The sequence below is a fragment of the Gavialis gangeticus genome, unplaced genomic scaffold (assembly GCF_001723915.1).
Source record: "Gavialis gangeticus isolate Ggan-Ray unplaced genomic scaffold, GavGan_comp1, whole genome shotgun sequence".
Classification (NCBI taxonomy): domain Eukaryota; kingdom Metazoa; phylum Chordata; order Crocodylia; family Gavialidae; genus Gavialis; species Gavialis gangeticus.
In genome coordinates, this window is record NW_017729027.1 from 21,386,857 (window position 1) to 21,400,554 (window position 13,698).

General features: G+C 39.9%; 1 protein-coding gene across 3 annotated transcripts in view; it reads right to left on the bottom strand.

Annotated features, from left to right (window-relative positions):
* COL19A1 (collagen type XIX alpha 1 chain) overlaps positions 1–13,698 on the bottom strand; it is a 594,002-nt gene that overhangs the window by 448,270 nt on the left and 132,034 nt on the right. For all 3 annotated transcript variants that reach the window (XM_019520501.1, XM_019520502.1, XM_019520500.1), the window contains exons 11-12: positions 12,714–12,767; positions 8,762–8,806 (exon numbers count right to left, since the gene is read on the bottom strand). In XM_019520501.1, the coding sequence (XP_019376046.1) occupies positions 8,762–8,806; positions 12,714–12,767 (99 nt within the window). The remainder of the gene's footprint in view (positions 1–8,761; positions 8,807–12,713; positions 12,768–13,698) is intronic.

Consider the following 13,698-nt stretch of genomic DNA (forward strand, 5'->3'; position numbering starts at 1 on the left):
TAGGTTAGACATCAGGAGGCGCTATTTCACGGTCAGGGTGGCTAGGGTCTGGAACCAACTTCCAAGAGAGGTGGTGCAGGCTCCTACCCTGGGGGTTTTTAAGATGAGGTTAGATGTACACCTTGCTGGGGTCATTTGACCCAAGTACTCTTTCCTGCCATGGCAGGGGGTCTGACTAGATGATCTGCTAATGTCCCTTCCAACCCTAGAAACTATGAAACTATGAAACATAAACCACTTTGAAAATGGCTGAAACCTGTTTGAGATAAGCTTGGTTGAATATAGTATCAGACTTAACTGATTCAGCTCAGAACGGTTTATACAATGTTTGTCCCAGACCCCTTGCTGGTTAAAGATAAATCAGACACCCCCAGCATCCCGGCATGCTCTCTAGGCTGGGAAGGGCTTTCTGCTCCACAGCAGGGCTGGCCCCTCCCCTCTGCTTGGCACAGACTTAAAGGCACAGCGCATCTGCCTGGCTTCTCCCTGCTAAACAGGAATTATTCCCCATCCCCTCTGCCTTACACAGACACTGCTCAGCATTAGCTAGCAGACCACACACTGGCTACGGTCCATGTTGTGGGAGAGGACAGAGGCAGGCAGGCTTTTTGGAGGTAATCAACAGGTAGCTTAATGTCCTTCCTTGAAAGAGCTGTTTAAGAAGAGCTCTGTTAGTTAAAGGAGAGAAGCTTTGTTTTCTTAACTGGTTGATAAACACTGAGTTAAGGGTGATAAATATTCCCTGCTAAGCTGCTTGGGAGAGGAGGTGGGGATAATCAGAGCATCCTGCCAGGGCCTGGCCATGCATTGGTCAGCTCTGCCCTGTGGAGGCAAAGGAAGGGCTGCTCTAGCACCCCCTGGCTCCTAGCCTAAGCCACTGCAGGCATACCAGCATTTCTGGGATGTCTGTCTGTGTTGCAGACTGATTTAGCCTAGCCAGGTTAGACTAACCTGCAAAAATTGAATCCATTCAGGCTCAGGCTTTTGGAAAGTCTGTCCCTAGCTGATGAGATTCCTTTTGATCCAATCATCCAATTTGTCAAGGTCTTTCTGCCTATCTAAGCCTACCCTCCAGCATATCTACTACTCACCTCAGCTTGGTGTCATCTGAAAACTTGCTGAGGGTGAACTCTATCCCATTTTCCAGGTCATTGATGAAAATATTGAACAAAACCAGCCCCAGAACTAAATCCTGGGGCATTCCACTTGATACCAGCTTCCAACTAGACATTGAGCCATTGACTACTACCCTGTGAGCCCGATGATCCATCAGGTTTTCTATGCACCTTGCAGTCCATTCATCCAACCTGTACTTTTTTAGCTTGTTTGCAAGAATGTTGTGGGAGACCACATCAAAAGCCTTGCTAAAGTCAAGGTATATCACACATCTACTACTCTCCCTACATCCACAGAGCCAGTCATCTCATCAGAGAAGGCAATCCAGCTGGTCAGGCATGACTTGCCCTTGGTGAATCCATGCTGACTGTTCCTAATCACCTTCTTCTCCTCTGAGTGCTTAGAAATGGATTCTTCGAGGAATTACTCTATGATTTTTCCAGGGATTGAGGTGAAGCTGCTTAGAGTGTAATGCCCTGGTTCCTCCTTCCCTTTCTTAAAGATGGGCACTATATTAACCCCTTTCCGATCATCTGGGACCTCTCTCAATTGCCATAAATTTTCGAAGCTGATGGCCAGCAGCTGTGCAATCACATTAGTCAAATTCCTGAGCACCCTCAGTACGTCCTGTCCAGTCCCATAGACTTATACATATTCAGCTTTTCTAAATAGTCCTTAACCTTTTTTTTCACCACTGTTGGCTGCTCACTCCCTCCTCAAACTGTGCTGCCAGGTGCAGTAATTTGGAAGTTGCTTTTGCCTATGAAGACTGAAGTGAAAAAGGCATTGAGTACTTCAGCCTTTTCAACCGCTTCTGTCACTAGGTTGCCTCCTCTGTCTAGTAAAGGACCCATTCTTTCCCTGAACCTTCTCTTCTTGCTGACATATGTGTAATAACCCTTATTGTTACCCTTCATGTCACCTGTTAGCTGAAACTCCAATTGTACTTTGGCCTTCCTGACTTTATCCCTGCATGGCCAAGCTATATTCTTGTACCCCTCCTAAGTTGTTTGCCCAAATTTCCACTCCTTCAAAGCTTCCTTTTTGTGTTTAAACATACTGAAGAATTCCCTGCTAAGCCAAGCTGGTCTTCTGCCATACTTTCTGGTTTCCTTACACATTGGGATGGTTTGTTTTTGTGTCCTCAGTAAGGTATGTTTAAAGTACAGCTAACTATCCTGGACAACTTTCCCCCTCAAACTGGCTTTCCAGGGGATCCTGCACATCAGTTCCCTGAGTGAGTTGAAGTATGTTTTTCTGAAGTTTGGGGTCCATACTCTGTTGTTCTTCTTCCTTCCTTTCCTCAAAATCCTGAACTCAATCATCTTGTGGTCACTGCTATGCAAGCTGCCATCCATAACTGCAATCTCCACCAATTCATCCCTGTTTGAGAGCAGCAGGTCAAGAAGATCATGGCCCCTAGTTGACCTCTCCAGCACCTGCAACAGGCAGTTGTTCCCAACACTCTCAAAAAAATTCCTGGATTGCCTGTGTACTGCTGTATAGCTCTCCCAGGAAATGTCAGGGTAGTTGAAGTCCCCCATGAGAACCAGGGCCTGTGACTGGGAAACTTCAGCTAGCTCTCCCCTCTGACACTAACTCAGAGACATTCAATAGGTCTATCTCCAGTTTCATATTGGAGCTCTGAGCAATCATACAGCTCTTTTACATACAGTACAACTCCTCCTCTTCTCCCCTGCCTTTTCTGAACAGTTTATACCCATCCATGACAGTGCTTCAGTCATGTGAGCTATCCCACCAAGTCTCTGTTAGTCCGATCAAGTCATAGTTCCATGACTGTGTGAGAACTTCCAATTCTTCCTGATTCTTTCCCAGGCTCCATACATTCATGTACAGACATCTGAGGTAACTAGGCAATTGCCCTACTTTCTCAGGAAGAATGAGAATGCCTCTCCTGTTGCCCCCTCCTGCTTGCTGTTCTTCCAGATCACTCACTTCCCCACTTAGCTCAGGGCTTTGGCCTCCATCCCCTGGCAAACCTAGTTTAAAGCCCTCCTCACTAGGTTAGCAGGCCTGTCTGTGAAGATGCTCTTCCCTCTCTTTGTCAGGTGGATCCTGTCTCTTCCTAGCAATCCTTCTTGGAACAACATTCTGTGGTCAAAGAAACTGAAGTCATGCTGGCAGCACCATCTGTGCAGTCAGGTATTGATCTGCAGGATGCATCTGCTCCTGCCCAAGCCCTTCCCCATGACTGGAAGATCGAGAATAACACTTGAGCCCCTGTTCCCTTCACTCCTGCACCCAGAGACACTTTTGATCTGCTCAGGGTCTCCCCTGGCATTATCACTGGTGCCCACATGAAGTTGCTGCATGAGGTAGTAGTCAGAGGGCCGGATGAGTCTTGGTAATCTTTCCATGACATCTCGCTTGTCTCACTTTTCAAGTTAATCACATGAGAAATAAGTTTTAAAAGGGCAACATACCCTTTACACACTATTTGTCTCAATGGTATGATAACAAAATGAACAGACAAGCTGATTTACTGTTTCATTCTGGCACTAAAAAAGTCACTGCATCTGGAAAACTACTACTGGTGTTGCTCATAATACCACCTATCTCTAGTACTAATGACATTGCTAATAGCAATGGTAACAAGACAATACAATCTACAGATTAGACTTTCAGTTCTCATGTGGTTGGTCTTCCTTTAGATTATACCTCTTAATGCAAAGAAATAAACTGTGCGGAATAGCAAAAGAACAGCTTACTTTCAAAGCAAGCATCTATCTGCTATAGCAGGTATCACACAAGCTGTGAAATCAGACCCTTCCTCCTGAGCTTGCAAGATATAAGAGAAACTTGGAAGCAACTGGTTTAATTTTCTGGTCTGCCACATTCACTTGTCACCCTTTATATAGCACAGTGAATTTAAACCAGACAGAGATTTACACTGCAGAACACTTCCTGTGTAGAAGGAATTTTGAGAACTAATGGAGGCCACTCTACAGCTTCCTTTTACAAGCCCTGGCTCCTTAGTCCCACTGTCTGGCATAAGGAGGAGCACAACAGAATAAGACTGTCCTATATTTGACTTTCCACAGACAGAGTACTCCAACTCCCTGAGAAGTCTTCCACTAACCAATTTAAAAATGCCTCCATATTACATTGATCTTTAGTCAATGCTCCATATAGCCTTTGATCATCTGCTACAAGAGGGCAAATCAAAAGGACCCAGTTAGTAGGATGACCATATATCCTGGGCAAACTGGATCAGACCCAGCTTACACAGCCCAGTCCTGACCAGTTGTTCAAAAGTTCTAAGCCAGTCTGGCAGGGAAGCAGAGCAGCATGGTGCCACCAGGCAGGCGGCCGGGCAGGCACTACTGGCTCCTGTGTAGGAGCAAGGCAGGCAGACTGCAGCAGGCATTACCATGTGTGCGTGTAGCATGTCCTTGCTCTTGCACAGAAGCAGCAGTGCTGGCCTGGTGCACCGAGTGTGGCTACCTCAAGACAAATGTTATCCTCAAACATAAGTGTCTAGTATAGGGGTTAGCAATTTATGGCCCACAGACCTCATCTAGCCCATGAAGAGATTGGATCCAGCCCAGGACAGATGGAATGGGGAGGGGACCAGCAGTATACTGTGGCCCAGGCAGAAGAGGGGGCATCTCCAGGGTCCAACCTCCTGTCCTGTTCTATCTATTCCCTCCACAGCACCTGCTGATGTCTCAGCCTTACTCTGATGCCACTGAATTTAACCCTTTTCATTGCCATTGGTTATTTGAATCAGTGGTAAGCATAAGCCTGGGTTACTTGGATGCTCTATAAGGCAGAGCTCTGCCTACTGCAGGGTTCTGGGCTGCAAACAGTGTCTTGCAGTGGCAAAAGGCTGCAGACCACTGGTCTAATAGATTTAAGTGCATAATGAGTTTTTAGACTCTTGGCACAAAGCTAATTAGAATTGCTCTACTGGACTTTGGTACCTAACTTAACTCCTGCCTAAGTTGCACGTAAGTGTCTACTTAAGCTTTAAGTTATAAGTGATAACGCAGCTGTGATTCAGATGTCTACAGCTGATGTCCTATCAGATCATATTCTTAACAGACCCGAACAGAGATTGTGTACTGTGAAGAGTACAGTACACCCAACAAAGTTCTATAAACCCAACAGAGTATGGTAAACCCAACAGAGTTCAGTCCTGCTGAGTTTAAAGATGGTAAAATTTGCTCAGTTTTAATCAGTCATCTCGACAGAATGGTATAGTCATTGGCACTGAAATCCAGGATTATTAGTTCTGATATTTTTTTGATGCAAAGAATACTTACATGCTTGCATCTAATTTGTCAAAGGTCATAGGTGGTAAATTAAACAACAGTGTAAAACTGTGTTTGAACGGACATTATTCTCTTTATATAAAATAAGTCCTGGATAAGGTAGTAATTTCTTCAGTAATAAAATCTATCTTTCATTTAGAGATGCTAAAAATTCAGATTTTTTAATTCCCTTTGATATTTCTATACAATTAAAATATACTGCAACCTAATGTTTTCTAGCAAGGGATTCATTTTGGTCACTAATACAGCATTTATACATCAGGACTATATGGGAAGCATCACGTGTTGATGAATTTTTAATGATCAAGACCAGCAGCAGTGGAGTAATGGGAAATGAATTCAGCTTTACTGTTCTTCAATATTCATCTGAATTGAAAAGGATCTGAATGATTGATAAAACTTAAATATAGTGCAGTCTGGGCTGCATCTAGAAAGCTACCATGTCTTCTTGCCCCATATATCAGTAGATGTACCTCTGAAGAGACTGAATTAATTCATTATAGAAGATATGGGCAAGCATTAAAAAAGAAAACTCATCTTTTTATTTCATGAAAATAACCAAATCTCACAAAATTGTGTCACGATAGCAGAGCAAACCAAAATGCTAGGCAATTGCAATAACAAAAGGATTTTATATTTGCTGGCCACCATTCATTCTATTCATTTAAATGTATCTAGAAATCCAAGCACTTTCTTAAGGCCCAGAAATGCCAAGCTACATCAGCATAAAGTTATTTGCACTGTTCTTTATTTATGAGCAAGAGAGTTCTAAGTTATCATCACATTCTTCTCTTCTAACATGGCTATTTTTTAAAGATGACAAGCTACTTTAAGTAGGGACTGTTTTGTGATGTAAAAGCATTATTAAAATAACACTTTTTAAAATCTTTGGCTCAAAAGATAGATTCATAAACTGTTATATATTATTTTTGGGCACCTAGACCTCACTTAACAAGCTCATCTAATGCAGTTACAGCTGTGCTATGAGTTGCATTACAAAAAAAGCAACACCAACCCAAACTGCATCTTTGCTTACAGATTCAGGAGCCACCTCTCTCTGTGTGAAGCTAATGGACCTTGTATGGATTGCAAAGGTTATGTACTTGGGTTTAGGTTACTAGAAGTGTCAGTCTTGTCAATTAGCTAAAGGAAGAACACTAAGTCAGACATCCTAAGAATAAATAGAATTTAAAAGTGGAAAAGGTAATGCAATCTGTCCTATTGATACAGTTTGTTTCCTGCAGTATGCATCTCAATGCTTTGCCTAATCTGTATTAAAATTACTCAGGATAGCAACTCCTCCCTTTTCATTAAGAAACTTTCCTACAATAAAATAGTCTCCAACTATCATCTATTCGTATTGCAGATTTCTTCAAGCATAAAATATGCTTTTTCATTGATACAGAGCTGAACACCCTGTCAACACTTACATTTAAGAAAGGCATTTAACAATTATTGGTGCTTTTAATTAATTCCTAAAGTAACAAAAATTAGATGTGTTGGCTCCATTTCTACAGAGTGCTATTACTGTAAGTGGTCAGATGTTTTTAAATGTTCATCTTAAAGTAAACTGAACAAAGTAAGAGTGGCAATAGCAGCTGGAGTCATGTTCATGTGTCCAAACAACATTAAAAACAAATGGAAGTTGCAGCACAGCTGGAAAGGAAGTATTTCTAACAAGTAGTCCTTCTGAACTGAAGAACAGTAACAGAAATAAAGAAATTTAAATGTTCTGTAAAGATAGAAAAAACTTTAAGCGCAACAAACTCTTTCTGAAGCCAAAAGCTGTCCTCGCATTTCATAATCTTTAGTGACTCCAGATGTTGACTGATAGCTTTGTTATTATTACCAAGTTTGATTAATAGAATATCTAAATAAATAGAACTTCAAATTTGCTTAAACTGTACTAAACTATAACACATTTTTTGAAATGCTAATATTGCAAAACTGGCTGAAGTATTTAAAAACACACAGACACTGAAGCACCCCTACTTCTAAAAGAGCAAAACTCATAAGTAAACTGTACTTTCCTTAGACCAGAAGTTATTTCCCATATTCCTTCCCTACAACTTCAATTTGATTAGACAAGCCATCTCACATGGCCCGCATAAAACATAGTACTTAAGTACCTCATGATCTTTAATGCAGTAATCCTCACAACAGACTCATAAGGTTGGGAAGAACAATTATCTACCTATACTTGTGTTCTACTAGAGGTTTCTGGAATAGAAACTTAAACTTTATAACATACTTTGGTTAGGAGTAATGAGTTAAGAGTTATTTATTACTACAATTTAGGATCAAACAGCCACCACGACCATGGCAGCTAGCTGTTCTGTTGCTTCTACCACCACAGTGGGGATCCCCACGGCAGCAGCCATTTCTGCCACCTGATCACAGACAGCCTGCACACTGGTCCCCCTTTCCCAGGGGAGAGAGCAGGCTGTCAGATATCAGGCTCACCAACACACTCAGAAGGAGGGGAGCACCCCCTGGTTGGAGAACGCAATTTTGCAGTGATTTGTAGAGTTACAGCCGGGGATTGCCACATGTGTGGACGTAGTACTCTATGTTTGTCATGTTAAAATGCAAATCTGAACATGGTCAAAGCCTACTGTAAAGATTTAAGGAGGTATAAATTTAAACTAGACAGATAAGTAAACCCAAGCTGGGATTCTGCAGTGGAAAACACAAGTCAGCAGATGCCATAAACTAAAATTTTATCTTGGTTACACTGGTGAAATTCTAGCAAGTCAATTCTGCTGTTGGCTGTCCTCCAGTATTTTCAATAAAAGTTGAATAAGTGTGAGGGGGCAAAAATGTCAACTTTTGTCTGTACACTTAAGAGATGAGTAATAAGTGTTGGTTCTTGCAATTCCTGTATTTATCACATTTTTAATGATTTGCAAATTACTGGGTAATTACAATTAATATATTCCAAAGCAGTCATTTATAAATTGCATTGTAATTCAAAAGAAGTAATCATGTACTTTAATTATATTATGCATCTCTTAATGATGTAGTTTATAGTATGTAAATAAATAGCTACCAATTACCATGGGATAAAGAATACTTGCCTGATTCTAGTGTCTTGTTCTGCTAAATATATAATAGGATTAGTATTAAATCTTTTCTACATATACAATTCCTAACAGAGCTACAAAAAAAGTCCTTAAACCAGTGAGAACACTTTACAATGTGTAATTAATGTGACAATTTTTCTTGGGTATTTTCTCTATCATTTCCACAGGAGAATACATACATTTTGTCTTTGAAAGAACCAAACAATTTAGAAATGGCCTCATTGTCAAAAATTAACAAAAGCAGAGTGCACAGATTAAATTGTTTACCTTTTCACCTTGCTCTCCTTTATTACCATCAAGACCACGTTCCCCCTGACATAAAAAAAAAGAATCATGGACACATATTAGTTCAAGAAATTGTTTAAGAAATTGTTTTATTATACATAATTGCCAATGTATGCAATATCTATTGCATTTCATTTGTGTTCTGGGTAAGAAAATAAGACCTAGGAAGATTATGCAAACTGGACCATGCATATATTTTCACAATTTTAAAATATTTGAAATTTACATAGAAAACTGGAATGCCTTGCTATGATTCTGGTAACTATTTTTATTAATCATTTTCTTAGTCATTTTCAAATCTTTCTCAGCTCAAACCTTTGATCTTAAATCTATTCCTCCCAGTTTTCTCATTCTGAAGAATCAGCATTTTATTCTTTTTTATTTAAAAGTATTTATATAAATGTGACCAACTAGGTGTAAAGTTGTTATAGAAATTCATTAATTCAATCAAGAGCAGACTACAGAAAGACTTTTGTTTAGCAGTCAAACAAAAATCTCAGTTACTCAAATGCAAAAGCTCTATTCAATTAATGAATTACTTAGAAAAGCCTGATCAGTGAGACAGCTGGTCTAATACAAGATATCAGATTCATGCAAAGAACCTTGTCTGCCTATGTCCTTAGACCAACACAGCTACAACCTACACCCCTGATCAGTGAGACACCTTTACGGCATATGCTGAATCTAAGTTCAGTTGAATCCAAAAAGGAGAGGATTCCAGATCTGAGGATTCTTCACCAAAGTAGACCTACTATCTTCTGTTCAAATTAGGGAAGATTTGGCTGAAGAGATGGAACACAGCTGTAATCAAAAAAAGTTTTGCACTCTAGCTACATTCAAGAGTGTTGTGGAGCAAACACCAACATCTTTAATTTATCCAGGTATTTACAAATGTAGACACCTATCTATAATGAGAAATGGAATAAAATTATATTAGTTTAGGTACAGATGTGGATAGTTGGTGTTTGCACATGATCCACCTCCCTGAAAGAATAAAGCAGAAGGTGGTCTGTATGCCATCTTTCTTCTTTAGAAACCAGATCTTTTGTCTCTATATCAATACATGAACTCTATAGATCTAATGATTAAGAAACTGGAAATCTTCAACTGCAGCATATGGAATTTCACCAAAGTTACATTTGACATTCCCCATTCTGTTTTTTCAATGTCTCACTTTTCACCTTTTCCCCTTTCACCTTTTGCTGAGTTTCCTTCCCTAATTTAGAAGAGTAAAGTTTAAATGAGGTTAGCTAAAAAAGCATGCAACCAACAGATGAGCTTCCTAACAGTATTTTGCCAAATTGTTCAATTGATACAGTATCATGTGCTACATCTGGGAATCAAGTTCAAAGCTTTGAAATGCACAGATTCATATACCATAAAATAGTTCTGGACTTTCCAGCAGCTGTCTGTGATGACTATGTTCTGCTTAATGTTTTGACTGATGTGGTTGGTGCAGCCAACATCTTAGATATCATTTTTATTAGTGTGCCCAAGAAAAATTCTGTAGAATGAACACCAGGTAAGATACTAGTTCAGTTTTCAGTCAGTTTCCTGAGCAGATACAGGCCCACCAGAAAGAAAAAAGTATTGAAATATTAAATGAAGTTGGTCTAGTCCAGGCACTGAACAACACAGATTCCAACACAGTGGGAAACAGTATGCAACCATTGAAGTAAAAGCTGTAACATAATACAGACACAAGAGTGCCTGACTAAGCTTGTACTGACGACCATAATATTTGAAGTTCCTAAGGGCGTAACTTCATAATTTTAACCATTATTTTCACATAGGAATGTGGCAATACTTTTCAGACCATAATTTCCTACTTAAAAAAAACCACAACCCAAATTCCCTCCTTTGGTTCCATGTTGACATCCACATCATTATTGCCATAACTGGAACCTTTGGATCTACCACACAGAGCTCCGCCCCTTCAGCAGAAGGAGCAATTGATAGCAGAAGCAGGTTGCCACCCTGTATAGACAAAACACAACTAGGAAGTTTGTCTGTTGTAGTTTTCACTTGTAGATAAACTCATTTAAGACGCTAGAATGGGATGCAGTGCACACTTTGCTGATGAGTTTCATAGATATTTGCTGATGGCAAGTAATGATAAGACTCAGGTATTTTTGGGGAACCCATATTAACACCACATCCTCTGTAGAGACTTTAAAACTTTAGCAGTTAAAAACTGAAAAAGATTCCATCTTCTCCAAGCATGCTTGAGCATCTTGCATCACATGGCACTGATTCAAGCGTACGTGCATCCTTTTGCTCAGGAGTGCACATGTATCCCTACTTTGCCACACTAGGGTCATTGTCCAAGCTCCAGCTACCCCCCACCAAAAAAATAAGGGGGTACATGAGCTGAAACTTTGAGACAGAAGGGGTACACTTGTTAAAAATGTATGAAAACCCCTGCATTAGTACAATAAATATATTCTTTTTTTTATCATATTTGCAAAACAGCTTATCCTAGAAAATTCTTGACCGCATAACTGGAAAGATCATCTTCTTTATATACATGATAAAGTTCCATTCATTTCAGTTCATTTTATTAGTGGGCATCTCTTGTAACTATGCGTATGAATGCATACTCAGATTTGTTACTGAGGTCTTTTTCCTGTGAAATAATTCTTTATTTATAACTCACAAATGAAGGTTAACAATAAAAACCTTTATGCAAGTTATATAATAAAATCTAAGTAAATGAAGTTTAAGTGCTGAACACAGGACAACAGTCAGAAATGAAAAAGAAAAAACATTTCACATATTTTCTTACCTCTCAAAATTATAAAGATTTTAAAAAATCTTTTGTATCATTAAGAGGCTTTCTATGATTCTCTTGATACTGAGTATTTCAAATTGACACTAAGTAAGAAAACCAAACAGTTTAGTGAAAGTGCAAAAAGCAACATGATTTATGGTCCTAACTTCATACATGCATTGAAGGCAGAAGGGGCTGAAAAGATGGGCAAGGCAGCCTGAAACAGCAAATAAAGGAAGAATGCCTTGTATTTGTTTCTAGTGACCCTCTCTAGTCTTCCAAGGATTTCTCACAATCAGCTCCAAAGGGAAATTTGTTTAACATATTCTGGAATCCAGTTGATTGTGTCCATCCTTCTGGTAAAGAGAACACCAAGGCTAGCTCTGAGAGAGGGATTAAATGAGAGAAATCTACAAAAAGTCAACCTGGAACACAGCACGTGGCAATACTGTTCTTGCCCTCCTCACTTGAATTTTATCAGGAGAAACTAGCTTTAAATTTCTGAATTAGCACATTGTAGCAAGGCAGTCTGGCCCATTAATTGGGGCAGCTGGCCTTACTGGGAGCTCAGCTGTGAGTGATTAGTTGGCAATTAAAAGCCCAAGGAGCAGTTTATGAGCCGGAAGTAGACAGTTCTAGGAAGGGCCAGGGCTAAAGAACCTTCTCCTGGAAAAAGAATAAAGGTTTGTTTTACTCATTCACTTGTTTGTTTGGACCAAGGATTACTGTTTTGTGTTATAAGGACTGGATGAAGGCCTCCCAAGGGAGCAAAGACAAACAGTGAGGTTTCAGGCACACAAGCTTGCTTACGGACTGTTGTTTGCCCTGTCTGGAGTGTTGAAGGACTCCTAAGTGAGGAAAGCCCACTTACATGGTAACAAACCACTTACAGACATTTCCTGGCTGGAAAGCCCCTACCAGTTTTGAGACATACCCAGTCGACTCCAAATACAAAATGATGTCTACTGAAGGATTATGTCACTATGTTCACCTTTCCCATACTGTTTCTGGTATCAAGTGCCCCGTACTCCATTTGCATTGACACATGGATTCAATTCTGAGCCCGATTTGTAATTTAAAATACAATATATTTTGTAGGTATTGGGCAGCTAGAAAGAACAAAACTTTGAACTATAACATGAAAAATTAAATGAGCTCTTTTACCTTGGAACCAGTAAAACCAGGTAGGCCAGGAGCACCTATCGGGCCAGCTTCCCCCTGAAACAAAATGCAATCAACATTATTTTTCAGCATTCCTCATGACTGATCTGCAATTAAAATTAGAAATAACTCCCAATTTAAAGGCTCTTAACAGACTAATAATAAACCCCAATGAGAACCTTCCCAGCTAGGTTCACTGGCAGATGGAGACAGAAACCCAAAAGTAAGTAAAGAACCTGGAGACCTGGTTAAAAAAACTTAGCAAGAGAAAGCAATAACAGAAACTACAGCAATATTCTCCAGAAGAGGCTAGGACAGTCAAATACCTAAAACGTTTATATACTAATGTGAGAAGTAGGGGAAATAACTAAGAAGAATCCTAATACAAACACAAGATTATGATATAATTTGGGATTCCAGAGAAGTGGTGAGATAATTTACATAACTAGAGTGTGATCATGGATGGGTTTAACTTGTTCAGGAAGGACAGATAGGGAAAAAAGGAGGTCTTGCCCTACAAAAATAAAATGTACATGTGTATATGTATACAATGTACATTATGTTCAGTATTGCAACATGAAGTGGAAGATAAGCCTGGTAAAAGCCTCTGGGTAAAAGTAAGAAGGGAGAACAGTCTGGGATGTCACAGTGGGCATCTGCTACAAACCTCCAAACCAGCAGAAGTAGGTGGACAAGACCTTCTTTAAACAAGTGATGGAAGCTTCCAAATCATAGGATCTGGTTCTTATGGGGGGATTGAATTACTGAGACATCTGCTGGGAGGGAAACATAGAAGGTCACAAGCTGTTCTAAAAATGTATGGAGTATGTTGGAGGTACCTTTTGATGTAGATAGTAGACCGGCCAACTGTGGGGAAGCTCCTCTTAACCTGCTGCTCACAAATAGGGAGGAATTGGTTGCAGATGAGAAGGTTGAAGGTAACTTGGGTGATAGTGACCATAAAATTACAGAGTTCAAGATCCTAAGG